The sequence below is a fragment of the Eumetopias jubatus genome, unplaced genomic scaffold (assembly GCF_037043125.1).
Source record: "Eumetopias jubatus isolate StellerSeaLion01/CBP00866 unplaced genomic scaffold, mEumJub1_p1.0 scaffold_1, whole genome shotgun sequence".
NCBI classification, from domain to species: domain Eukaryota; kingdom Metazoa; phylum Chordata; class Mammalia; order Carnivora; family Otariidae; genus Eumetopias; species Eumetopias jubatus.
In genome coordinates this window covers 67,650,943-67,677,146 of record NW_028274807.1, presented here as the reverse complement: position 1 = coordinate 67,677,146, position 26,204 = coordinate 67,650,943, and the positions used below count along the sequence as shown (strand labels likewise).

At 39.0% G+C, this 26,204-nt stretch overlaps 1 protein-coding gene across 2 annotated transcripts in view; it reads left to right on the top strand.

The window, feature by feature from the left end:
* Window positions 1-26,204, top strand: part of HACD2 (3-hydroxyacyl-CoA dehydratase 2) — a 113,594-nt gene that overhangs the window by 17,822 nt on the left and 69,568 nt on the right. For both annotated transcript variants that reach the window (XM_028091311.2, XM_028091312.2), the window contains exon 3: window positions 7,818-7,836. In XM_028091311.2, coding sequence (XP_027947112.2) covers window positions 7,818-7,836 — 19 coding nt within the window. The remainder of the gene's footprint in view (window positions 1-7,817; window positions 7,837-26,204) is intronic.

Sequence of the window (26,204 nt, the reverse complement as noted above, 5' to 3'; positions counted from 1 at the left end):
CGTGATTTTTATCTTTCATTCTGTTGATGTAATGTATCATACTGATTTGCAGATGTTGAACCATCCTTGCATCCCTGAAATAAATCCCGCTGGATTGTGGCGTATGATCCTTTTAATGTATTGGATTTAGTTTGCTAAAACTTGTTGAGGATTTTACATCTATGTTTATCAAAGATACTGGCCTGCAATTTCTTTTTTTGTGGTGTCCTTGTCTAGTTTAGTATAGATGATGCTGGCCTCATAAAATATGTTTGGAAGCTTTCCTTTCTGTTCTATTTTCCGGAAGAGTTTGAAAAGGATGGGTATTAAATCTGAAGGTTTGGTAGAATTTGCCAGTGAAGCCATCTGGTCCTGGACTTTTGTTTGTTGGGAGGTTTTTGATTTTGTTTCAGTGTCCTTACTAGTTATCAATCTATTCACATTTTCGGCTTCTTCATGATTCATTCTTGGAAGATTATATGTTTCTAGGGATTTATTCATTTCTTTTAGGTTGTTAAGCTTGGTGGCATATAATTGTTCATAGTAGTCTCTTATGATTCCCTTTATTTCTGTGGTATCAGTTGTAATTTCTCTTTCATTTCTGATTTTATGTCTTTGAATCCTCTCTTCTGTTTTACTTGGCTGGTTTAGCTAAGGGTTTGTTGATTTTCTGTTTTCAGAGAACCAGCTTTTACTGTCATTGATCTTTTTTATTGTGCTTTAAATCTCTATTTCAGGGACACCTGGGTGGCTCAGTCAGTTAAGTGTCTGACTTTGGCTCAGGTCATGAGATCAGGCCTCCCATCAGCTCCCCTGCTCAGTGGGGAGTCTGCTTGTCCCTCTGCCCCTCTCCCCGCTTTCTCTCTTGCTCCCTTTCTCTCTCTCAGATGAATAAATCTTTTTTTTTAAATCTCTTTCATTTATTTCTTTTCTGATCTTTATTATTTTCTTTGTTCTACTAATTTTGGCATTTGTTCTTCTTTTTCTAGTTCCTTTGGGTGCAAAGTTAGATTGTTTATTTGAGATTTTTTTTTGTTCTTGAGGTAGGCCTGTATTGCTATTATCTTCCCTCTTAGAACCACTTTTGCTACATCCCATAGATTTTGGTATGTCAGATTTTTGTGTCCATTTGTCTCTAGGTATTTTTTATTTCTCCTTTGGTTTCTTCAATGAACCGTTAATTGCTCAGTAGCATGTTGTTTAGTCTCCATGTTTTTGTGGGTTTTCCTGTTTTTTTTTTTGTAATTAATTTCTAGTTTCATACCATTGTGGTCAGAAAAGATGCTTAATATGATTTCACTCTTTTTTAATTTATTGAGATTGCTTTGTGGCCCAGCATGTAGTCTGTCCTTGAGAATGTTCCATGTGCAGTTGAGAAGAATGTGTATTCTGCCACTTTGGGGTGGAATGTTCTATATATACCTATTAAGTCCATCAGGTCTAATGTGTCATTTAAGGCCAGGGTTTCCTTATTGATTTTTTTGTCTGAATGATCTATCTCTTGATGAAAGCAGGGTATTAAAGTCTCCTACTGTTATGGTATTGCTTTCAACTACTCCCTTTAGGTCTGTTAATAATTGCTTTGTATATTTTGGTGCATCTGTGTTGGGTGCATATATATTTATAAATGTAATATCTTCTTGCTGGATTGACCCCTATATCATTATATAATGCCCTTCTTTGTCCTTTATTATAGTCTTTGTTTTATTTATTTTTATTTTTTTATTTTTTTAAAGTAGGCTCTATGCCTAGGGTGGAGCCCAGCATAGGGCTTGAACTCATGACCATGAGATTAAGACCTGAGCTGAGATCAAGAGTCAGACACCTAACCAGCTGAGCCACCTGGAAGCCCCTCTTATAATCTTTGTTTTAAAGTCTGTTTTATCTGATAGAAGTATAGTTACTCCAGCTTTCTTTTCATTTCCATTTGCATGGAATATCTTTTTCTAACCTTTTTCTTTCACTCTGTGTGTGTCTTTACATCTGAGTCTTATAGGCAGCGTATAGATGGGTCTCATTTTTTTATCCATTCAGCCACTCTGTGTCTTTTGATTGGTGTATTTAGTCCACTTACATTTAAAGTAATTTTTAATAAGCATATACTTACTGCCATTGTGTTAATTGTTTTCTGGCTATTTTTGTAGTTCTTCTCTGTTCCTTTCTTTTTCTCTTCCCTTGTGGTTTGCTGGCTTTCTTTAGTGTTATGTTTAATTCCTTTCTCATTTTCTTTTGTGTATTTACTGTAAGTTTTTTCCTTGTGGTTACTGTGAGGGTCACACAAAATATTTTATGCAAATAGTCTGTTTTAACTTGATAGCAACTTAATTTTAAATGCAATTCAGAGCTTTACCTTTTTACTTTTCCCCCATTTTTTATTTTTGATGATTCCTTTTTATATCTTTTTATTTTATGCTTCCCTTAACTAATTATTATAATTTCAGTTTACTACTTTTGTCTTTTAAACTTCATGCTTGCTTTATAAGTGATTGATCACTACCTTTGTTATATAGTTACCTTTTCCAGTGAGGTTTTTACTTTCCTATGTTTTCTTACTACTTAGCTTAAAGAAGTCCCTTTAACATTTATTGTAGGCCTGGGTTAGTTGTGATGAATACCTTTAGCTTTTGCTTACATGGAAAACTCTCAATCTCTTCTTAAGTTCTGAGTGATAACTTTGCTAGGCAGAGAATTTGGGTTGGAAGTTTTTTCCTTTCAGCACTTTGTATATGTCATGCCACTGTCTTCTGGCATGCAAAGTTTCTACTGAAAAATCTGCTTATATAGCCTTCTAGCATTTCCCTTGAACATAACAAGTTGTTTTTCTCCTGTTGCTTTTAGGATTCTCTTAATCCTAAACTCTTACCATTTTAATTACGATGTATCATGGTTTGGATCTCTTTGGGCTCATCTTATATGAAACTCTGGGCTTCCTGGACCTGGATGTTCAGTTCCTTCCCCAGATTAGGGAAGTTTTCAGCTACTCTTCAAATAATTTTTCTTGCCCTTTGTCTCTCTCTTCTTTTGAGAGCCCTACAATGTGAATGTTATCCCCCTTGATTTGTCTTTAGGGTCCCTTAAGGTATATCTTCACTTTTCTTAATTTTTTCCTTTTTTTAAAAAACCACATTTGTAAAGGTGCTGTGTCAACTGGGAAAAGTGTTAATTATTACAAGATATTTTGGAAGTAGCCAGATAAAGTGCCAGAACATAGAGACATATCTGCTAATTTTTTTTCCTGAATTCACATTCTCAGAACTGTTTCTAAAATTAGAATTCCAATTAATTTCTTATCTTCTCTCTTTTCAGAAGACTGTTTGTTTTTGGGTTATATCCTTCCTAATTTTTTGTTTCTTGGAAGAAGTGATGTGGGGGTGCCTGGGTGGCTCAGTCGGTTAAGCATCTGACTCTTGATTTAGGCCCAGGTCATGATCTCAGGGTCATGGGATCGAGCCCTGTGTTGGGCTCCACACTCAGCAGGGAGTCTGCGTGTGATTCTCTCTCTCCCTCTCCATCTGCCTCTCCTTCCCTCTCTCCCCCTCTTTCTCTCTCAAGGTAAATAAATCTTTTTAAAAAATTGATTATGGTAGTATTTGGTGTTTAGTTAAAAATAGGCACTTGACAAACAAGTATATCAACTCCCTACCCTTTTAAAATTGTGGATATTTTCTTAGCCCTTGAGATTAAGTTGTCTGGGAACCAATGCACTGTTAATTCCCTGATTCAACTTGGAGTTTGGGGAATTTTTTTCCCCTTCTACTGTCTACTCCCATTACCAAGTCCCACCAGTTCTGTATCTGAGTGATACTCAGCTACAATTCTTTCTTTCCTGTGTTCTCAGGTCTCATAATGTGCAGGCCATTATCACACCACACTTAACTGCTGGAGCTCCTTTGCTATTCTTCCTGCCCTTGATTCCTATGTGCCTCAAACCTTCCACAGCTTCATAACATTCATCAGTTACATCACCTTTTTTCTTTTAATTTTTACTATTGAAGTATAGTTGATATACAGTGTCTTATTAATTTCACGTATATAACATAGTTATTCGATAATTCTGTATATTATGCACTGTTTACCTCAGTGAGTCTGGTTACCATCTGTCACCATACAACTTTTTTTTTTTTTTTTTTTGGCCAACTAGGGAGATGCCTTTGGGCTTCAGTTTCTTTCTTTTAATGTGTAAAGTAGCTTTATTTAAGTATTATTAACATATAGTATTATGTTAATTTCAAGTGTATGATGTTTCAACAATTCTGTTCATTCATTCTTACCATTTTAATTACGATGTATCATGGTGTGGATCTCTTTGGGTTCATCTTACATGAAACTCTGGGCTTCCTGGACCTGGATGTTAGTTCCTTCCCCAGATTAGGGAAGTTTTCAGCTATTCTGAAATCATAATTATACTCTCAATCCCCTTCACTTGTTATACTCATTCCCCTACTGCCTCCCCTCTGGCAACCACCCGTTCTGTATAGTTAAGAGTCTGTTTTTTTGTTTTTGTCTCTTTTTTTCTTTGTTTGTTTTGTTTCTTAAATTCCACATATGAGTAAAATCATGGTATTTGTCTTTCTCTGACTGACTTATTTTGCTTAGCGTGATACTCTCTGGATCCATCAGTGTTGTTGCAAATGGCAAGATGTCATTCTTTTTTATGGCTGGGTAATATTCCACTCTGTATATATAACATATCTTCTGTATCCATTCATCAGTCATGGATACTTAGGTTGCTTCCATATCTTGGCTATTATAAATAGTGCTGCAATAAACACAGAGGGTGTATATATGTTCTCCAATTAGTGTTTTTGTATTCTTTGGGTAAATACCCAGCAGTGGAATTACTGGATCGTATGGTAGTTCTTTTTTTAACTTTTTGAGGAACCTCCATACTATGTTCCACAGTGGCTGCACCAACAGCTAGCATTCACACCAAGAGTGTACAAGGGTTCTTTTTTCTCGACATCCTTGTCAACACTTGTTATTTTTTATCCTTTTGATTGTAGCCATTCTGACAGGTGTGAGGTGATAATCTCACAGGTTTTGATTTGCATGTCCCTGATGATTAGTGATATTGAACATCTTTTTATGTGTCTGTTGGCCATCTGTATGTCTTCCCTGGAAAAATGTCTATTCCTGTCCTCTGCCCATTTTTAATTGGATTATTTGGTTTTTTGGTGTTAAGATGTATAAGGTCTTTATATCTTTTGGGTATTAACCCCTTATTGGATACATCATTTGCAAATATCTTCTTCTATTCAGTGGGTTGGTTTTTTGTTTTGTTGATGGTTTCCTTTGCTGGGCAAAAGTTTTTTATTTTGGTGTATTGCCAATAGTTTTAATTTTGCTTTTGTTTCCCTTGCCAAAGAAGACGTGTCTAGAAAAATGCTTCTGCCACAGATGTCAAAGAGATTACTGCCTGTGTTTTCTTCTAGTTTTATGGCTTCAGGTCTCACATTTAGGTCTTTAACCCATTTTGAGTTTAATTTTGTATATGGTGTAAGAAAGTGGTCTGGTTTCGTTGTTTGTGTGTAGCTGTCCAGTTTTCCCAGCACCATCTTTGAAGAGACCTTTTCCCATTGTGTCTTCCTGCTTTGTCATCGATCGCACCGTACCATGTGATTACGGTGTCACTGACGGTACTCCCTGTGCTGTCCTTTTCACCCTCATGACTTGATTTATAACTGGACGTTTGACCTTCATCCCCTTTATCTGTTTCATTCATCTTAATTTTTTATTTTTATTTTGTGGTTCTGTCTGGGCAAGTTCCATTGCTTTGTCTTCCAGCTTGCTGATGCATTCTTCTACTTCATCCAGTCGGCTGTGAACCCTTCCAGTGTATTTTTCAAATTTCTGTTCAATACTTTCTTATATTTTCTATATCTTTGCTTAAGTTCTCATTGTGTTCGACCAGTTTTCTACTGAGTTCACTGAGCATCTGTATGATAATTTCTTTGAACTTTTTATCAGGTTGGTTGCTTATCTGTGTTTCATTTAGTTCTTTTTCTGAGATTTTGTCATGTTCGTTTCTTTGGAGCGTATTACTCTGCCTCCTCATTTTGCCTAATTCTTTGTGTTTGTTTCTATGTATGAGGTCAGTCAGCCACCTCTCCCAGTCTTGAATGAGTGACCTTACATAGGAGATGGTACTATTTGGCCCAGAAATACAGTCTCCCAATCACCAAAACCAGGAGCTCAAGGGGTGTCCCCCTTGTGGGCTGTGTGTGCCCTCCTGTTGTGGCAGGGCCTGGGGCTGTGGTTGGTGGGCTACGCTGACACTTGGTTGGGCTGCAGGCTGTGTCCACAACTTCTGCAGGGTGTCTCTGGGCAGGGTGCTCTGCAGGGTGTTCCCACTGTTAATAGAATGTTACAGGAATTCCAAAATAATGCCCACCAGCACCCACCTTAGTAAGGTAGACTTGAATCACAAAAATTGCTCCCACTGGTGTCAGTTTCCACGGAGAGTCCCTGCTGTTTCCTGCCTCTTTGGGCAGATGCTCTTAAGGTTAGCAAATGATTCTCCTTTATCTGTGGTGTATGTACTATTCAAGTTGGTGTTTTGCACTGGTATCTGGGTTGAGCGAGTCTGTGTGTGGGCCCTTTAAGAGCAGGTTTTCTGTTCCCTGCAGCTTTATAGTCTTCCTCAAGGTGATCCCTATTGATTTTCAGAGCCTAGTGTTTTGGGGGCTTGTCTCTTCTGTGCAGGATCTAAAGATTTGGGTGCCAGGTATAGAACTCAGGTACCTTTGATCCTCTGGGAAAAGTCCACACTTTTGATGTCCCTCCCAATTGTGACCCACCATAGCTGGGGTTTGTTTTATTCCCTAGCAAGTCTGTGTTTCTGCTGCTATCCTTTTATTCTTGGTTGTGAAGTCTCTGTTCATTGAACTTTCAGGTACCTTTCAGAAAGAATTATTCCACAGCTAGTTGTAGTTTGTTGTGTCTAGAGGAGGTGAGTTCAGGAACTTGTTACACTGCCATCTTGAACCCAGCTCCTTAGATTACATCTTTACTGCAACCATCACCAGGGTTAAAGCAATGCCATATACAGGATGAATTAGAAGACAATTTAGAATAACCTAATTGGCCACTTGGATGGCCACTGAGATGGAAAGGAGATAGCAGTCTCACCCAAGGCACTGGAAATAAGAACAGGGAAGACCGATGCCAGAAGTATTGGCAGGACTTGGAAACCAGTAGGACTTGTAGGTGAGGGGAAGGAAAGAACAGCTGAACTTGGGAGACTGGAAGGTTGATGATAAGAGGCATAGCAGGTATGAAGGAAGGAAAGGGGGAGTTTCTTGAAGAGGCATGCCATGTTTGAGCTGCTGCTGGTACACCTAGTTGGAGATGTCCAAAGGCAGTTTGCAATGTGGGCCTGAAGCATGAAGAGATCTAGGGTCACAGATTGGACTGGGAACATGCCTGTAATGAGGTCACCAAATGAGATAAGATGAAGTCTCACGGTGGAGCTTTGTAGGTTGAATGAATGTCTGCATTGAAGGGCCTGCCGAGCAAGAAGAGCCAACAAAGGCTCTTCTGACCCTGTGTTCTATAGTCTGTGACAGTTTTGTTCTATAGAATATGGGACACGGGAGATGGACACCTACTGCTCTTACAAGTTTATGTGTTATAAAAGAGACATCTGGTAGATTACTGGGTAAGGTTTATTCCTTAGGAAATCTTCCACAGATACACAAACTAAAAAGGAACAAACAAACAAAAATAAATAAGAATGTACATTTTGTTAAATAACCAAGTTTAAAAATGGAATGTGTGTTACGGGAACTATATATTATTATTGATCTTTACTAATTCTTTTTTCCCCCTTTTTTCTCTAGGTTTTACATTGTGCAGTAGGTAAGTATGGAATTTCCCCCTACTATGTACAGTGGGTTCTGCTTTTTTTAAAAATCATAAATAATAGGTCAACTTGATTATGACTGAATATTGAAAAAATGAAGCTGTTTAATCGTTGTATATAAAATTACTTACATTGGCATGGCTTTTGGTTTCTTAAATGACGGGTACTACTTAGATGTTATCACTGAACAATTTATTAAATGTCACAGCTGTTTCACTCTGTCATTTAAAAAGGCCCCTCTCACCTTGTTATAAGGGTGACAGAAGCACTAGTATATTCATTAAAATGTGACTTGGGGTCCTGATTCTGGTCTTTGTATAAAGCCCTCTCTGTGATCACTTGAATATTACATGCTCTTTCCTTGCGTTTAAAATGGAGTACTACATATATTGCCTATCTCCCAGATGAATACTGAATGAAGGTAAGAGGGATTGAAAAAATCTAAGTATAAAGAGTTATGTAAATGTAAGGGATTTCTACTAAAAGCAGATACAGTGTGTTTTCTTTTTGGGGGAAGGGGCAGGTCATCAAATTCTGCTTCAGAACTGAGGTATAGCTTCTCTGTGCTGGGCTAGACCCTTCTAATCAAATCAAAATCAGTTCTGGAAAGTTGACAGATTCTGTAGAGTAAGCCCAGCTGGTTGCTGTGAGTTTGAACTTGTCTCTGAAAGGGAGGATGTACAGTTGACCTCAGGACGCACCAAAGGTCTGAAAACTCCAGAATTATGCATCCAAACCATTTTGGTCCTGTCAACTTAATTCACAAATTAAGTGGGTACTTCCTGTATTCAGAGCACTGCGCTTGGCACTGTGGAGTTCAGAGATGAGGAGACTTAGTTCAGAAGGTCACACAGGTGGACACACAGCAAGCTATCCCCTGTAGGTCTTACAGGGTCACTCTGAAACCTGTCTCCATTAATTTTAAGGACGACAAAGCATCTTTGTTGTAAACAGCTGCACCTCAGCTAATTTCCTGCTAGGAAGAAGGTCTACAGTTGGGTTTCTCATGATTTGCAGAATTTTGTATGCTTGTGTCTATATTTATTTTAGGGGCGGCTGGGTAGAATTCAAAGCTTTCATTAGATTCCCACAGGAGTATGTGATCCCCAAAAGCTTAAAAAACACTGCTTTAGAACCTTTAAGCAAAAGATTTGAAAGGGGCTTGGGGTCTCATCTGCCACATGGTCTGCTTTCTCAGAGGTTATGGGACCTGGGCTGTGTCACATAGCCAGTTAAAGGGGTTTTAGCTGATGTACCATTTATCACACATGTTTCCTTTTTAATCCTTTATCTACAATTTTGAGATGAACAGTTTTGTCCTTAGATGGTTAAATGAATTTTAAGCATAAGCTTGCAGATTAGGGGATACATTTGGCCAGAGAGAGTTCTGGAACCACTTCAGGCCTTTTCCACGTGATTGAACCCTGTGCCCCATTCTCCTCATTCTCTCCATTCTCTTAACCTTCAGCTGCCTTTAGATGCATGTTTTCTGAGCATGTGTGCTACATTTTAATTAATATTTCATTGTATTTTAATACTCCAATTCCCTTTATCTTAGAATATATTTTCAGGGCGCCTGGGTGGCTCAGTTGGTTAAGCGACTGCTTTCGGCTCAGGTCATGATCCCAGAGTCCTGGGATTGAGTCCCACATCGGGCTCCTGGCTCAGCGGGGAGCCTGCTTCTCCCTCTGACCCTCTCCCCTCTCATGCTGTTTCTCTCTCTCTCTCTCAAATAAATAAAATCTTTAAAAATACATATATATATTTTCATACCTCTCTAAAATTTCTGCCTCTAGAAATAGTTTCTGAACATGTGTGGTACATTTTAATATTTCATTGTATTTTAATACCCCGATTCCCTTTATCTTAGAATGTATTTTCATACCTCTTTGTAAAATTTCTGAGTGTATGTATTCATACCAGGAACATCACTGAATGCCTGGCAGGTGGGTGCCATACCTGGGGTTGGACAGTGAGAGTAGAAAGGTGAGCAGGCACAAGCTTGGGTTCAGGAAACCCCCCGTCAGGTGGGCACCCTTCTGAGCTCCTCTGGAGGAGTGCGCTCCAGACTGGTGTTCATGTCACACTCTGCTCCGATAGTTTGTAGACAAGTGTCCCCAGGGCCTAGCATGGTACCTGACACATGGTAGATACTTAAAAATTCCTTTTTAATTCCTCAAGAACCTTGCTCTGTCAGTGAATCTGTCTCCTGCATCCTCACTTTCTGTCATCCACCTTTTCCTTCTCACAAAATGCTCGGGGTACGCCATCCGAAAAATAATTTTTAACCTAACCTCTGACCCTACATTCCTCCCTTACCACTACTTAATTCCCTTCTGTCTCTTTTACCAGATTTACGGTGGACTCTTTCCCCTTCCACACTCCCATTAATACCTTAGGCCAGCAGTTGGATCTCCTTGTCCTAGTAAAATTACCCTTTGGTTTAAAATCAGAAACAGTTTCTGCTAAATTCTGAGGACATGTGTGAAACTTACTGGACTTATTGACTACATGGGGCACCACTGATGACTCCCTCCATGAGGTCCTTCCTGCTCCTTTAGTTTCCGTTATACTGAGCTGTTCTGGCTCGCTCTTGTCCTTTGTGGTTCTTTTCTTTCTTTGGGGGTTTTCTTTCTCTCCTTGACTCTTCATTGTGGGCATTCCAAAGGTCTGGCCTCTTTGCTCTTCTGACTGAATATGCCCTCTCTAGGTGATCTCTTCCCTTCTCATGCTGTGAGATACTTGTGACACCCACTTTTTTAACTCCAGGCCACCCCTGCACCCTAGACTCCAGATCATCCCTTTACCTGCTGGCTATCTGCTTCTGAATACACACCTCCTCCTCAGTATGAGTCAGATTCCCAGACTTGTTCTGCCTCCCATATTCTCATAGTCAGGGGCACCACCAGGCACCAGCCCATTAGTCACCTAACCTAGACCTAGAGCTCACTCATGGCTCCTCCTCCTCCCTAGCCCCCACTCCCACAGCCAGGTGGTATTCAGATTTTATCATTTCTGTTTCCTGCATATGTTTCAGATTGTCCTGTTTTTTCATCACTATTCAGGGCCTTAGTATGCCTCATCTGGACTCCCATATGGGTCTCCCTGAACTTCTAGGCTTATAATATTAACAGTAATAATAAGAGCTGTCATTTACTGAGCATTTACTATGTTCCAGTGCTTTACATTCATTACCTCATTTACTTCCCATTTCACAGGTGACAAGACTGAAGCTTAGGTTTTATTTTTTTCAAGGATTTTATTTATTTATTTATTTATTTATTTATTTATTTATTTATTTATTTATTTATTTAGAGAACGCGAGCACAAGTCGGGGGAGGGATGGAGGGAGAGGGAGAAGCAGACTCCTCGATGAGCTCGATCCCAGGACCCTGAAATCATGACCTGGGCTGAAGTCAGACGCTGAACTGAATGAGCCACCCAGGCGGCCCCTTGGAAGGTTTTATATCTTGCCAAAGTTCACAGTTAATAAGCCCTAGAGCCAGGAATTGAACCTTTGGCTGTGTGACTCTAAGCCCATGCTTCACATAGCCCTTGAGGGATTTAGTGAAAGAAAAATTCTGAGCTGCTTGTTTTCTTGCTTAAAACCTTTCACTGGTTCCACCTTCTTCATGATTTGGACCCTGCTCGCCTCCCCAGCCTTACCTGTGCCCTGCCTCTCATTCCATGCTTCAGCCACCCTGACCTTTTTATGAGTCTCCCCTGTTAATGTACTACTGCCCTACTTCCTGCCTCTAGTCTGTGCCAGGCTCTGCTCTCTGGAATGAGCAGCCCGCTCCCTTCGGCTGGCAACTCTTCACCTCTTCCTCCAGTAAACTTTCCTACCACGCACTGGCTAGATTAGGCACCCTTCTTCACCTTTCTGTAATATCCTGCACTTCGCGGTTATACTTTCTGCCATGTATTATGGTCTATCACTGTACCTGTGTCCCCCACCAACACCACTGAGTTTTTTGAGAAATGAGAACTATTTCTAATTGATTCTGTATCCCAGCATCTAACAATACAGGGCACCTAGTGGGAGCTCATAATCTTACCAAATTCTGGTGACATTTTCCAAAACTTGTTTCAAAATGTTTTCAGTTCTTTTAAAAAATAAGAATAAATAAGCTGTTTCTAGCATTAGTTTAAAGACAGTGCCTTATTTTTAATTCATACAACTCAAGTTTATTTTTGGAATGCTGGTTTCTTTTCTTGTGACTTTGTGAAACTTGTCACTGTAAGAATTTGGTCTTTTAAAACTTGTTGTGGAGCCTTGAGCTTACAGACTGTTTAGTTTACATACTGTTGATGAAAAGTCCGGACCTCTGTCAGACCTGGCTTATTCATCAGCTGTGTGACTTCTAGGAAGTGACTCAATTTCTGTGCACCTTGTTTCTTCATCAACTAAAGGGGGATGATGCCCACATCGTAGGGTTGTTGTGCAAATGAAAGGCAACATGCATGAGAAATACTTAGCATAGTGCCTAAAACATGGTAATGCTGAAAACTGCCCCCCAAAATAGGAGCTGTGATTATTAACTAAAGCGACATAATGTCACAGAATGTTAAAAGTTTGTCCCTGATGTAATGTTTAATATTTATGTAAGTATAACTTTTCCGTATTCTTAGTTTTCTTAAATTATAATTTCTGTGTAAATGAGTGCTTCAGCACCACTTATTCTTAGTTTGGGTTGGAGCTGCTTCTAGTTCATAGCTGTGACAATGCAACTGGGCAAAAATAGCTTCCAGAAACACTACATTAAAATTCTGTATGAGGGGCTCATTTCTGGGAGAAGTCAAGCCTTCTGTCCGTGCAAAAGGGTTCCCATGCCCCAATCATTTCGAAGTCGGTGGTTTGTTCTCCGTTGATAATGTAGAGATGAGAGTTCTTTTTTGGAGTTGGGGGAGTAATTCTGAACACGTATTGGGGATGTATTTTTTTTTTTAAGTAAGATATCATTGACGTCTAACACTGTTTCAGGTGTACAACATAATGATTTGATATATGTATACATTGCAAAACGATGACCGCAATAAATTTAGTTCATGTCCATCACCTCACAGAGTTATACTTTTTTTTTCTTGTGATGAGAACTTTTAAGATGACTCTCTCAGTAACTTTCAAATATAAAATACAGTATTAACTATAATTACCATGCTGTACATTACTTTTCCAGGACTTATTTATCTTCTAACTGGAAGTTTGCATCTCTTGACCACCATCACCCATTTCCCCCATCCCCACCCTCTGGCATCCACCAATCTGTCCTCTATCTGTGAGTTTGGTTTGGGGTTTCTTTTTTTCAAATTCCATATATGAGTGAGATAATGCAGTATTTGCTTTTCTCTGAGGCAAGATTTCTTAAATGCTGTGGTTGCAGCCCTCAACCCAAGATTGTAGTGCTTTATGTTTATGCAACATTTTTCTTTTTGGGATTGAGAATTTTGGGGGGAGGGGCGCCTGGGTGGCTCAGTCGTTAAGCTTCTGCCTTCGGCTCAGGTCATGATCCCAGGGTCCTGGGATCGAGCCCCACATAGGGCTCCCTACTCAGGAGGAAGCCTGCTTCTTCCTCTCCCACTCCCCCTGCTTGTGTTCCCTCTCTTGCTATCTCTCTCTCTGCCAAATAAATAAAATCTTTAAAAAGAAAAACAAAACACAACACTCTGAGACATGTCTTTCACAAGACCATAGAGAAGGGTTCTGGTTCCTTTATTCATGTGGCACAGTTTGTATTGAAAGAAGTCATTACCTATTTTCCTATGTTGCGTTTCAGATTAGATGTAGAAGAGGTATATGGGATATGGGGTGGTTCTCAGCTAACTTTGGAGTATGGTTCTCCTTCTTTGTTGGATTGGAAAGTAGAGGTAGAGGGACTAGAGCTGAAGATACTCTTGCTTAAGACGTGACATTGTGCATTCAGTGAACCTTTGTGTCAGAAATTATACTGTCAATATAAATAATTTTGGAAGTTCTCTTTTGATTAAGAAGTGTAGAACAAGGGGCGCCTGGGTGGCTCAGTTGGTTAAGCGGCTGCCTTTGGCTCAGGTCATGATCCCGGAGTCCTGGGATCGAGTCCCACATCAGGCTCCCGGCCCAGCGAGGAGCCTTCTTCTCCCTCTGACCCTCTCCCCTCTCATGCTGTTTCTCTCTCTCTCTCAAATAAATAAATAAAATCTTTAAAAAAAAAAAAAAAGTGTAGAACAGGAACTCAGTCATAGCCCAGAGGGTATTATGTCTAAAGTTGAGTATTAGCACTTTGATATCATCAACAGACAAGGACAGAAGCCCTTTTACTAAGATATTCTGGATTTGTGATTTCAAATATTTGTTGTATGTGCCAGCTTGCACTCCTTTCTCAAACGAATGACACCTTTTCTTTTATTTACTTATTTTTAAAAAGTGAATTTTAAGAAATTTGCAGTTGTGTAAGTATTAGTAGGTAGGATGTGGCTTCAAACCTGACTTTATTAGGTAATAAATGGTGCCAGGGAGGGGAGATGAGCACCAGAAACTACATCTCCTACCAGAAATCTTTTCCCTTCCACCAATTAGAGTGAATTAAATCCTCATTAAACTATAACACTTTTGCCCCCCACTTTGAGAGGGTAGAGGGTCAAGCTTTTAGCAGTCATTTACAGTGCGGTATTGTGAGGGGAAACTATTATCACATATTATTAAAACCAGACCCAGACCCCTCCATGTTGTAGTGGAAGAGAACTCTGAAAGGAAAGCATCCTGGATGGAAGGGATAATTCCTCTGGATTCGCTTACCTGGGATTTCCATTCCATCCCTGCACCTGCCCAGGCCTCAGGGGTATGGCTTTAACTGCTTTCTTTGGTTCCACTTAGGTTAGCTGACATTTTTTTTTTTTAAGATTTTTATTTATTTGGGAGCGAGAGAGCGAGCACAAGCTGTGTGTGGGGGTGGTGGAGCGGAGACAGTTAGAAGGAGAAGCAGGCTCCCCACTGAGCAGGGATCCCGACGACATGGGGCTCGATCCCAGGACTCTGGGATCATGACCTGAGCTGAAGGCAGGCGCTTAACTGACTGAGCCACCCAGGCGCCCCAAGTTGACCTTTTTTAAATGAACTTCACCAAATAGCAAAGAAGAGCAGAAAGGGAATGAGTATCAAAATACAAGCAGTATAAAAATACCCATATCCCCAAAGTAGAAATTCTAGATGCTGACCTCTACCTCCCCTTTTGTTATTGGGAGTTGACACAGTCACACAGTTTACTGTCTCTCTCCCACCCTGTTTTTAGTGTGCTCAACCCCAGGAATCCCCCACCCCTCTCCCCAGCCCATTTTTCTGACCCCCTCACAAAAGTGAATAAAAATGTTTCAGATCTAGATTCAGGTGTTGCTTTCTGCCTGGGGGCATGTTTAGTAGTGGTAATGGCAAAGGGAAGAAGGAGCCCTTAGAGGTGGGAAAATGGACCTGACCTTTCCCAGCAGGCTAACCTGTCTGCCCTGCCTAGAGGCTTCTAAGGCTCCCCCTGGAGAGTTCCTGGGGAGCAGCGGGAGGATTAGAGACCTGGATAGGAGGTTGCCATAGTCAACCTTCACATCTTTGCAATTCTGCCTTCGTCACTTATTAAGTACAGTCATTTCCCAATGTCCTGACAACCAGAGCTCTGTGTGAAGACCATATGACCATGGTCAAACCATAATCTTTCTCACAGTCAGGCCCTTCACAACAGCCTAGCTTCGTCTCCTTCTGCCTTGGCTCTTCATTCATTCTGTTGCCTCCTGATCAAATTTTGCCTCCTCCCCTCCAGAAAGGAAGCAAAGAGGAAGGGCAGATAGTTTTAGCACCTGCATCTTCTGTTCCTGGTACCCAAAGCTAAAACACTTGTTCTCTGAATAAACTTTGTGTTTTCTCACCTCCATAATTTTGTACGTGCAGTCTCTGCCTGGAACACCCAGCTCTGTCAGTTGTTCCTTGCTCTGTGTGAATGTACTGAGATGAAGGGAAGGGAGAAATGGAGCATGTTCATTAGGAGCCCAAAATGCCTGAGCAGGGAAGGTGGGAGACTTATCCAGAGCCCATGCGCACTGCCTGGCACCTGGTCAGCACTCCGTAAGCTGTAGCAGCTCCTCCACTGATGATCAGTGGGCAAAACTTGATCTTTGAGGGTTTCTGTGCCCCGTCAAGGTTCAGAAGGGAAAGCCATGAAGAGAGCTTAGATCGGGGAATTTTACCCTCTGCCATCCTTGTAGGAACAGCTAGGGGTTTGGTTTGAATATAAACCCGTTACTGAGATAAATATTTAAAGTATCTTCTCTGTAAGATAATAATGTGTAGCGTCCAGTCCTTTAGAAACCAAGCTAAGGCAAACCAGGCCTATTGGAAATGCTACTAGTTTTGTGACAAGTCAGATGTTCTCTCTCTAGACCTTAGTTTTCACATCTGAAAAACTAGGGGTTGGACTAGATAACAGATTATCTCTAACACTCCTTGTAACTTGATGTTCTGACTTTCCATGAAACAAATGTAGCTTCAAAATTGAATTTCAGTTATCTGAGTAGTGATAGAAAAGGATAGGCTAGATCTTTCAGTGTACCTGTGTATTAGTATTAGGAAACTATTTCAACAGTGCACTGTTCCAAGTACTGTAGTTTCAGGAAATCTTTCCACTCGATGCATTTTGAAAGCCACATCTCAAAGCAGAATTGAAATAGGAGATAAGCACATGCTCATTTTCTATAGTATGCATTTACCCATAGTCATCACTAGATGGCGCCCTTGTATTAGTAAGGAGATTTTTCTCTTGGAAGTTACAGAACTTCTGGAGAACTTCTAATAAAAATAGATCGTGGGGCTCTTGGGTGGCTCAGTCGTTAAGTGTCTGCCTTCGGCTCAGGTCATGATCCCGGAGTCCTGGGATCGAGCCCCACATCGGGCTCTCTGCCCCTCTGGAGGCCTGCTTGTCCCTTTCCCACTCCTCCTGTTTGTGTTCCCTCTCTCACTGTCTCTCTGTCAATAAATAAATAAAATCTTTTTTAAAAAAATAGATCGTAATGAATCAATAGCTAAAACTGAGGAATGATCAAGTTTACCAGAAAAAAAGAGAAATGGATGTTTTTCTGTCAAGTCTAATGATTTGATCACTAATATCAGAGGTAATGAAAAACTGGAACTTTCTGCATTACCCTGAAGGAAATTATCTTATAAATATTTCTTTTTTTAAGGTACCAAAGTGTCTTTAAAATTAAAAATAAGCCTAGTTTGCTTCATTAAAAGCCAGGCCAAAAAAAAAAAGTTTCTCAGAAGTTCTCTGGTGAAATGGTTTGTGACAATCTGAAGTCAATAAACCTTTCATTTATGTTCTTAGCTTCAAAAGCAAAGTTAGTTCAAGGAAGCTGGAAATACCATCTACTGACTGAGTTGAGTAAATTCCATTGAGCCGAATGGGGAACGTTTGAGTTCTTTTTAGCAAAAGAATTATTTGATTTATGACTCACTGGCAGGAGTTGAATGGTTAAGTAAATAATAAGGGAGCAAGAATGCTTAGGAATATTTTATGGTAGTGGTATGTCTTTTTTTATAGCTCTGTACGGCTTTCCTGGGAGAGGATTGTTTTCCTCTCCATTCATAGCAAATATCTTTCCAGTAATTTTTTTCTGTATGTTCTTTTAATTAGCAATTTGCATTTAAAGATTTATCCATGTCTTTGTATGCTTGACAGCTGATTCCTTTTGATTTCTGAATAGTATTCCATTGTATGGATATACAGTCTTGTTTATCCGTTCACATATTGAAGGACATCTTGGTTGCTTCCAGTTTGGCATGATTATGAATAAAAATGCTGTAAATATTCATGTGCTGGTTTCATGTGGACAAAAAAAATAATTTTGCATTTTCAAATCAGTAGAGTATAAACCTGGCAGCACAGTTGTTGGCTTGTGTCATAGGACTGTGTTTAACTTTGTAGGAATCTGCCAAATTGTCTTCCAGAGTGGCAGGACCACTTTGCATTCCCATCAGTAATGAAAGTGCCCATTGCTCTGCATCATTGCCAGCAATTAGTGTTGTGAATTTTAGCTATTCCAATACCTGTGTAGTGGTATCTTTTGTTTTAACATTCATTTCTTGAATGACAGATGATGTTGCATATCTTTTCATATTATTTGCCATCTGTGTATATTTTTTGCTAAGGTATCTGTTCAGATCTTTTGCCCATTTTGTAATTGGGTCGTTTGTTTTCTTGCTGAGATTTAAGAATTCTTATTATAGGGGCACCTGGGTGGCTCAGTCGGTTAAGCGTCTGCCTTTCTCTCAGGTCATGATCCTCTGGTCCTGGGATCAAGCCCCATGTCAGGCTGTCTGCTCAGCAGGGAGCCTGCTTCTCCCTCTCCCTCTGCCTGCCGCTCCGCCCGCTTGTGCTCTCTCTGTCAGGTGAATAAATAAAATCTTCAAAAAAAAAAAAAAAAAGAGGGCACCTGTGTGGCTCAGTCATTAAGCGTCTGCCTTCGGCTCAGGTCATGATCCCAGGGTCCTGGGATCGAGCCCTGCGTCTGGCTCTCTGCTCCGCGGGAAGCCTGTTTCTCTCTTTCCTACTCCCCCTGCTTGTGTTCCCTCTCTTGCTGTGTCTCTCTCTGTCAAATAAATAAATAAAATCTTTGAAAAAAAATCATTCTTATTATATTTTGGATACATGTATAGATATATATTTAGCAAACATTTTCTCCCAGTCTGTGACTTGTCTTTTCATTCTCTTGATACTGTCTTTCGCAATGCACGAGTTTTTAATTTAATCTATTTTTTTTTGAATTTTTAAAGATTTTATTTATTTATTCGACAGAGAGAGGGAGAGAGAGAGCAGGGGGAGCAGCAGGCAAAGAAAGAAAGAGAAGTAGGCTCTCCACTGAGCAGGGAGCCCGATGCAGGGCCCAAACCCAGGACCCTGGGACCATGACCTGAGCTGAAGACAGACGCCCAACCAACTGAGCCACCCAGGCGCCTCACAAGTTTTTAATTTTAATAAAGTCTAGCTTAACTACTTTTTTGCTTTCATAGATCTTGCTTTTGATGTTGTATCTAAAAATTCATCACCAAACCCAAGTTCATGTAGGTTTTCTCCTGTGTTTTCTTCGAGACGTTTTACAGTTTTGTATTTTACAAATAGGTCTGTGATCCATTTTGAGTTAATTTTTGTAAAAGACGTCCAGTCTATGTCTGGGTTCGGTTTTTTTGCATATGGATATCCAGTTGTTTTCGTACTACTTATTGAAAAGATTATCCTTGCTCCATTGCATTATCTTTATGCTCTTGTCAAATATTAGTTGATTGTTATTTGTGGCAGCCTATTTCTGGGCTCTCTGTTGTATTCTGTTGATCTGCGTCTTACTGTTTTGCCTATAGTACACTGTCTTGATTATAGTAAGTCTCAAAACTCAGTAGTATAATTCCTCCAACTTTGTTCTTTCTTTACCATTGTATGGTTCTTTTACCTTTCCATATAAACTTTAGAATCAGTTTGTTAATGTCTACAAAATAGCTTCCTGAGAATTTGAATGAGATTGTGTAGAATCTGTAGATCAAGTTGGGAAGAACTGATATCTTAACAATACTGAGTCTTTCAGTTCACAAATAGGGAGTAGCTCTTCATTTATTTAGCTCTTTGATTTCTTTCATCATTGTTTTGCAGCTTTCTGCATACAAATTGTTTTGTTAGATTTATTCCTAGTATTTCCTTTTTTTGATATTATAAATGGCCTTTTTAAATTCAAATTCTAGTTGTTTCCTTGCTAGTATATAGGGAAGCAGTTGACTTTTATATATTGACCTTATACCCTGCAGCCTTGCTATACTTGTTTATTAGTTCCAGGAGTGATTTTGTAGATTCTTTGGGACTTTCTGCATAGACAGTCGTGTCATCTGTGAATGAAAACAGTTTTATTTCTTCCTTTCCAACCTGTATACTGTATACTTTTCAGGGTTTGTTTTTTTTTTTCTTAACTGCAATAGCTACAACTTCCAGTTTTACATTCATAATGTTCTTTATTCAATAAAATAAAGATATTGCCAGATTAGTTTTTCTCCACAACCAGTTTTGAAGAAATGCACTCTTCCTACTAATACCTCCTAATTCCTACTACTGATTCAATTTCTAAAGCTATCTTTTGCCCCCCACTTCTGGCCTGTGTGGCAGTCAGTGAGCTTATTCTTTCCATCTTTCTCACTCCCTTCTCCTCCCAGTTTTTTTACTTACATTATTTTTACTTTGTCTAAACATGTAACACCTGTATGTTTTTCTTCTGCCTTGTCTACACTTAAATATGTTAAATATTCATTGACCTGTCACCTTTTAGTCTGAGGAAACTCAGCCTCTAGCAGTGTCAGGGACTGTGAGGGCTGTCTCAGTTATTACCCGACTTGTAAGCCAGGAGGTTCGTTTGTGACCAATGGGTGCTAATAGCATGCCGTGGAGGAACATGGAGCTTGGGAATCTATTGGTTTTATTTTATTTTTTTAAAGATTTTATTTATTTATTTGAGAGAGAGAGAATGAGAGATAGAGAGCACGAGAGGGAAGAGGGTCAAAGGGAGAAGCAGACTCCCCGCTGAGCAGGGAGCCCGATGTGGGACTCGATCCCAGGACTCCAGGACCATGACCTGAGCCGAAGGCAGGCGCTTAACCAACTGAGCCACCCAGGCGCCCCAGGAATCTATTGGTTTTAAAGTGAGCGGAAGCAACTTGCTCTTTGTTTTCGAAGAGATGCTTCCTTACTCCTCAAAGTTACTCCATGCAGACACAAATATAAGAAACGACCTGGGTAGAAAGCTGTCAGTACCTTGCCTTTTTGGCATACACAACAGGAATGTGCAGGAATGCTCAGGGCCTGTGTCAGATTGCCTATCCCAAAAGTAGCTTCTCAAGAAGGGCCTGTGGGCATAGTATTCCTCTAGTTCGTAGATGCTTAAGACTTTTTCTGTAGCCTTAATATCTGAAGGAGCGATTTAGATGTAAAATCATCAGTTCATAGTTTTCTTCCCTTGGATTTCTTAAAAAAGCTGCTCCATTATTGCCTTGCTTATATGTTTCTCTTGGGAAGTCTGATGCCAACCTGATTATTTTGCTCTTTTATTTAGTCTTTTTCCCTGAAAGCCCTAAGAATTTTTTCCCCACTCTTATTAAAGTATAATTGACAAAGAAAAATCGTATATGTTTACGTTATACAGTGTGAGGTTTTAATATATTCATATGTTAAGTGATTACTACAATTAAGCTAATTAACGTTATCATTTCACATAGTTTTTTTGTAGTAAGAACATTTAAGATGTACTCTGATCTACTTAGAAAACTTCAATTATACAATATAGTATTATTAACTATAGGCACCATGCTGTACATTAGTTCTCTAGAACTTATTCATCCTGCATATCTGAAACTTTGTACCTTTTTACCAACATCTCCCCATTTCCCCCATCTCCCCAGCTCTTGGCAACTATCATTCTCTTATCTGCTTATGTGAGTTCAACTGTTTTAGATTCCACCTATAAGTGAGATCATGCAGTATTTTTGTTTCTTGCCTGGCTTATTTCACTTAGCATAATGACCTCCAGATTCACCCATGTTGTCTCAAATGACAGGATTTCCTTCTTCTTTAAGGCTGAATAATATTCTATACATATATTCTGTGTGTGTGTGTGTATTGATTGCGTATCAATATTTTCTTTATCCATTCATTCATCAGTAGACACTTAGGTTGATTTGCTATCTTGGTTCTTATGAACAATGCTACAGTAAATATGGAAGTTGCAGATATCTCTTCAAGATACTAATTTCATTTCTTTTGGATATGTATCCAGAAGTGGGATTGCTGGATTATATGGCAGTTCTATTTAAAATTTTTAAAGAACCTCCATATTGTTTTCATAAATGCTGTACTAATTTACATTTCTACCAACAGTGTACAAGGGTACCCCTTCTCTGTAGCCTCCCCAACACTTATCTTTTGGCTTTTTAAGAATAGTTATTTTTGGAGCACCTGGGTGGCTCAGTTGATTAAGTGTCCAATTCTTGATTTTGGCTCGGGTTATGATCTCAGTGTTGTGAGATAGAGCCCTGTGTTGGGCTCCACGCTGGGTGTGGAGCCTGCTTAAGATTCTCTCTCTCCCTTTCCCTCTGCCTCTCTCCCATTCCCCCATCTCTTAAAAAAAATAAATAAATAATTTTTTTTTTTTTAAATAAACATCCTAAAAAAAAGGAATACTTATTGTGGATACATATTTGAAGGGGTACATGATGTTTATAGCAGCATTGTCAACAATAGCCAAACTATGGAGAGAGCCCAAATGTCCATTGACTAATGAATGGATAAAGAAGATGTGGTGTGTGTACGTAAACACACACACACACACACAGGAATAATACTGAGCCATCAAAGAAAAATCTTGTCATTTGTAGTAATGTGAGTGGAGCTAGAATGTATTATGCTAAGCGAAATAAGTCAATCAGAGAAAGACAAATACCATATGATTTCACTCATATGTGGAATTTAAGAAACAAAACAGATGAACACATGGGAAGGGGGGAAGAAAAAGGAGAGAAGGAAACAAACCATAAGAGACTCAAGGATAGAGGTGCCTGGGTGGTTCAATCATTAAGAGTCTGCCTTCGGCTCAGGTCATGATCCCAGGGTCCTGGGATTGAGCCCCGCATTGGGCTCCCTGCTTGGCGGGAAGCCTGCTTCTCCCTCTCTCACTCCCCCTGCTTGTGTTCCCTCTCTCGCTGTGTCTGTCTCTGTCAAATAAATAAATAAAATCTTTAAAAAAAGAGAGAGACTCAAGGATAGAGAACAAACAGAGCATTGATGGAGGTGGGAGGGAGAGGGCTGGGCTAGACGGGTGATGGGTATTAAAGAGGGCACTTGTATTGAGCACTGGCCATTGTATGTAAGTGATAAATCACTGAATTCTGCACCTAAAACCAATATTGCACTGTATGTTAACTAGCTAGAATTTTTTAAAAAATACAGTTTTTTGGGGGTGCCGGGGTGGCGAAGTCGTTTGAGCATCCGACTCTTGATCTCAGCTCAGTTTTTGATCTCAGGGCCAGTGAGTTCAAGCCCCGTGTTGGGCTGCATGCTGGAGCCTACTTAGAAAAGAAAACGAGAGGGAGAGGACAGATACAGTAGGTGTGAGGTGGTATCTCACTGTGGTTTTGACTTGCATTGCCCTGATGAAGAGTGGTGTTGGCCATTTCTTCATAAACCTTTGGCCATTTATATGTGTTCTTTTTTTTATTTTTTATTTTTTTTATTATGTTCAGATTGCCACTGTATAGTACATCATTAGTTTTTGATGTAGTGTTCAATGATTCATTAGTTAAGTATAACACCCAGTGCTCATCACAACACGTGCCCCCTCCCCCCACCCTCCTCCCCTCTGAAACCCTCAGATTGTTTCCCGGAGTCCATAGTCTCTCATGGTTCGTCTCCCTCTCTGATTTCTCCCCCTTTGGATTTCCCTTCCTTCCCCTAGGGTCCTCCGTGCTATTGCTTATGTTCCACATGTGAGTGAAACCGTATGATAATGTATGTGTTCTTTTAAGAAATGTCTCTTCAGGTCCTTTGCCCACTTTCTAATTGGATATTTGTTCTTGGTATTGAATTGTTTGAGTTCCTTATATATTTTGGATATTAACCCCTTATCAGATGTATGGTTTGCAGATATCTTGTCTCATTCCATAGGTTGTCTCTTCATTCTGTTGATTGTTTCCTTTGTTGTGCAGAAGCTTTTTAGTTCTATGCAATCCCATTTGTTTGTATTTTGTCGCCTGTACTTTTGGGATTATATCCAAAAAATAATTGCCCATATCAGTGTCAAGGAGCTTTTTCCCTATGTTTTCTTCTAGTAGTTTTATAGTTTCGGATCTTACATTTAAGTCTTTAATTCATTTTGAGTTGATTTTTGTGTATAGTGTGAGATAGGGGTCCAGTTTCATTCTTCTGCATGTGGATATCCAGTTTTCTCAACACCATTATTGAACCCTTTCCCCATTGTATGTTCTTGGCACCTTTTTCAAAGATCAATTGACCATATGTGTATGGCTTTATTTCTGGGCTCACTATTCTGTTACTTTGGTCTATATATCTGTTTATATGACCATACCATGCTGGTTTTTTGTTTTTGTTTTCATACCATGATGTTTTGATTACTGTAGCTTTGAAGTATATTTTGAAATCAAATAATGTGTTGCCTCCAACTTTGTTCGTTTGGCTCAAGATTGTTTGGCTATTTGGGGTCTTTTTAGGTTCCATGTAAATTTTAGGATTTTTCTTTCGATTTCTGTAAAAAAAATGCCATTGGAATTTTTATAGGAATTGCATTGAATCTGTACATTGCTTTGGGTAGTATGGACATTTTAACAGTACTCTTCTAATCCAAAAACATAGGATATCTTTCCATTTATTTGTGTCTTTAATTTCTTTCATCAATGTTTTATAATTTTCAGTTTGTAGATCTTTCACCCCCTTGGTTAAAATTATTACTAAGTATTTTTTTATGCTATTATAAATGGGATTTTTTTTTAATTTCTTTTTCAGATAGCTTGTTGTTACTGTATGTAAACACAACAGATTTTTGTATGTTGAATTTATATCTTACATCCTTACTGAATTCATTTATTTTAACAGGTTTTTGGTAGAGTCTCTAAAGTTTTTTTGTATATAAGACCATGTCATTTGCAAACATAGACCATGTTACTTTTTCCTTTCTGACTTGGATGCTTTTTATTTCTTTTTCTTTCCTAATTGCTCTGACTAGGATTCCCAGTACTCTAGTGAATAGAAGTGGTGAGAGTGGGCATCTTTGTCTTCTTCCTGATATTAGAGGAAAAGCTTTCAGCTTTCCACCATAGAGTATGGTGTTAACTGTGGTTTTGTTGTATATTGCCTTTATTATGTTGAGATACATTTCTTCTATACCTAATTTGTTGAGAGTTTTTATCATGAAAAGGTTTTGAATTTTGTCAAATGCTTTTTCTGCATCTATTGAGATGATCATATGATTTTTATGCTTCATTTTGTTAATGTGGTATATCACATTTACTGATTTGCATATGTTGAACCATTCTTTCATCCTAGAGGTAAATCTCACTTGATCATAGTGTATGATTTTTGCTGTTGAATTTGGTTTGCTAGTATTTTGTTGAGGATTTATACATCTGGGTTCATGAGGGATATTGGCCTGTAATTTTCTTTCATTGTAGTTTCCTTGCTTGGCTTTGCTGTCAGGGTAATGCTAGCCTCATAAAGTGAGTTTGGAAGTGTTCCCTCCTGTTTAACTTTTTGGACAAATTTGAGACATATTGGTATTCTTGAAATGTTTGTTAGAATTGGCAGCCAAGCCACCAAGTCCAGGGCTTTTTCTTTGTTGGGTGGTTCTTGATTACTGATTCATTCTCTTTGCTCATTATTGGTCTGTTGAGATTTTTCTATTTCTTCACAATTCAGTCTTGGTTGAGTAGTATTCTAGGAATTTATCCATTACTTCTAGGTTATCAAATTTGCTGGCACATAAATGTTCATAGTTTCTTATGATCTTTTGTGTTTCTGCTATATCAATTGTACTCTTTTCTCATTTATAATGTTACTTATCTGAGGTTTCCTTTTTTTTTCCCCTTAGTCTATCTAAAGGCTTGTCAATTTTATCTTTCCAGAAAACCAACTCTTCGTTTCATTTGATCTTTTATATTATCTTTCTGGTCTCTATTTCATTTATTTCTGCTCTGATCTTTATTATTTCCTTCCTACTGCTTAATTTGGACTTAGTTTGTTCTTTTTCTAGTTCCATGAGGTATAAAGTTCGGTTGTTTATTTGAGATCTTCTTTTGTAATGTAAGCGTTATTGCTATAAACTTCTCTCTTAGAATTGCTTTTGCTACGTCCCATAAGTTTGGTATGTTGTGTTTCCATTGTCATTTGTCTCAAGATATTTTTTTATTTCCATTTTGGTTTCTAATTTTCCAATTTTACTCTAGTAAAAGTTATTAGTTTTGAGTTTCATTCCATTGTGGTCAGAAAAGATACTTAATATGATTTTAGTCTTAAATTTTTAAGACTTGTTCTGTGACCTAACTTATGATCTAAATGGAGAATGTTCCATGTGCACTTTGCAAAGAATGTGTATTCTGCTGTTGTTGGGTAGAATGTTCTGTATATGTATATGGGTCCATTTGGTCTCTAGTGTTGTTAATGTCCTCTGTTCTCTTATTGATACCTGTCACAATGATCTATCCATTGTTGAAAGTATTGAAGTCCTCTACTATTATTGTATTACTATCTATTTCTTTTTTCAGTTCTGTTAATATTTGCTTTATGTATTTAGATGCTCCAATGTTGGGTGTGCA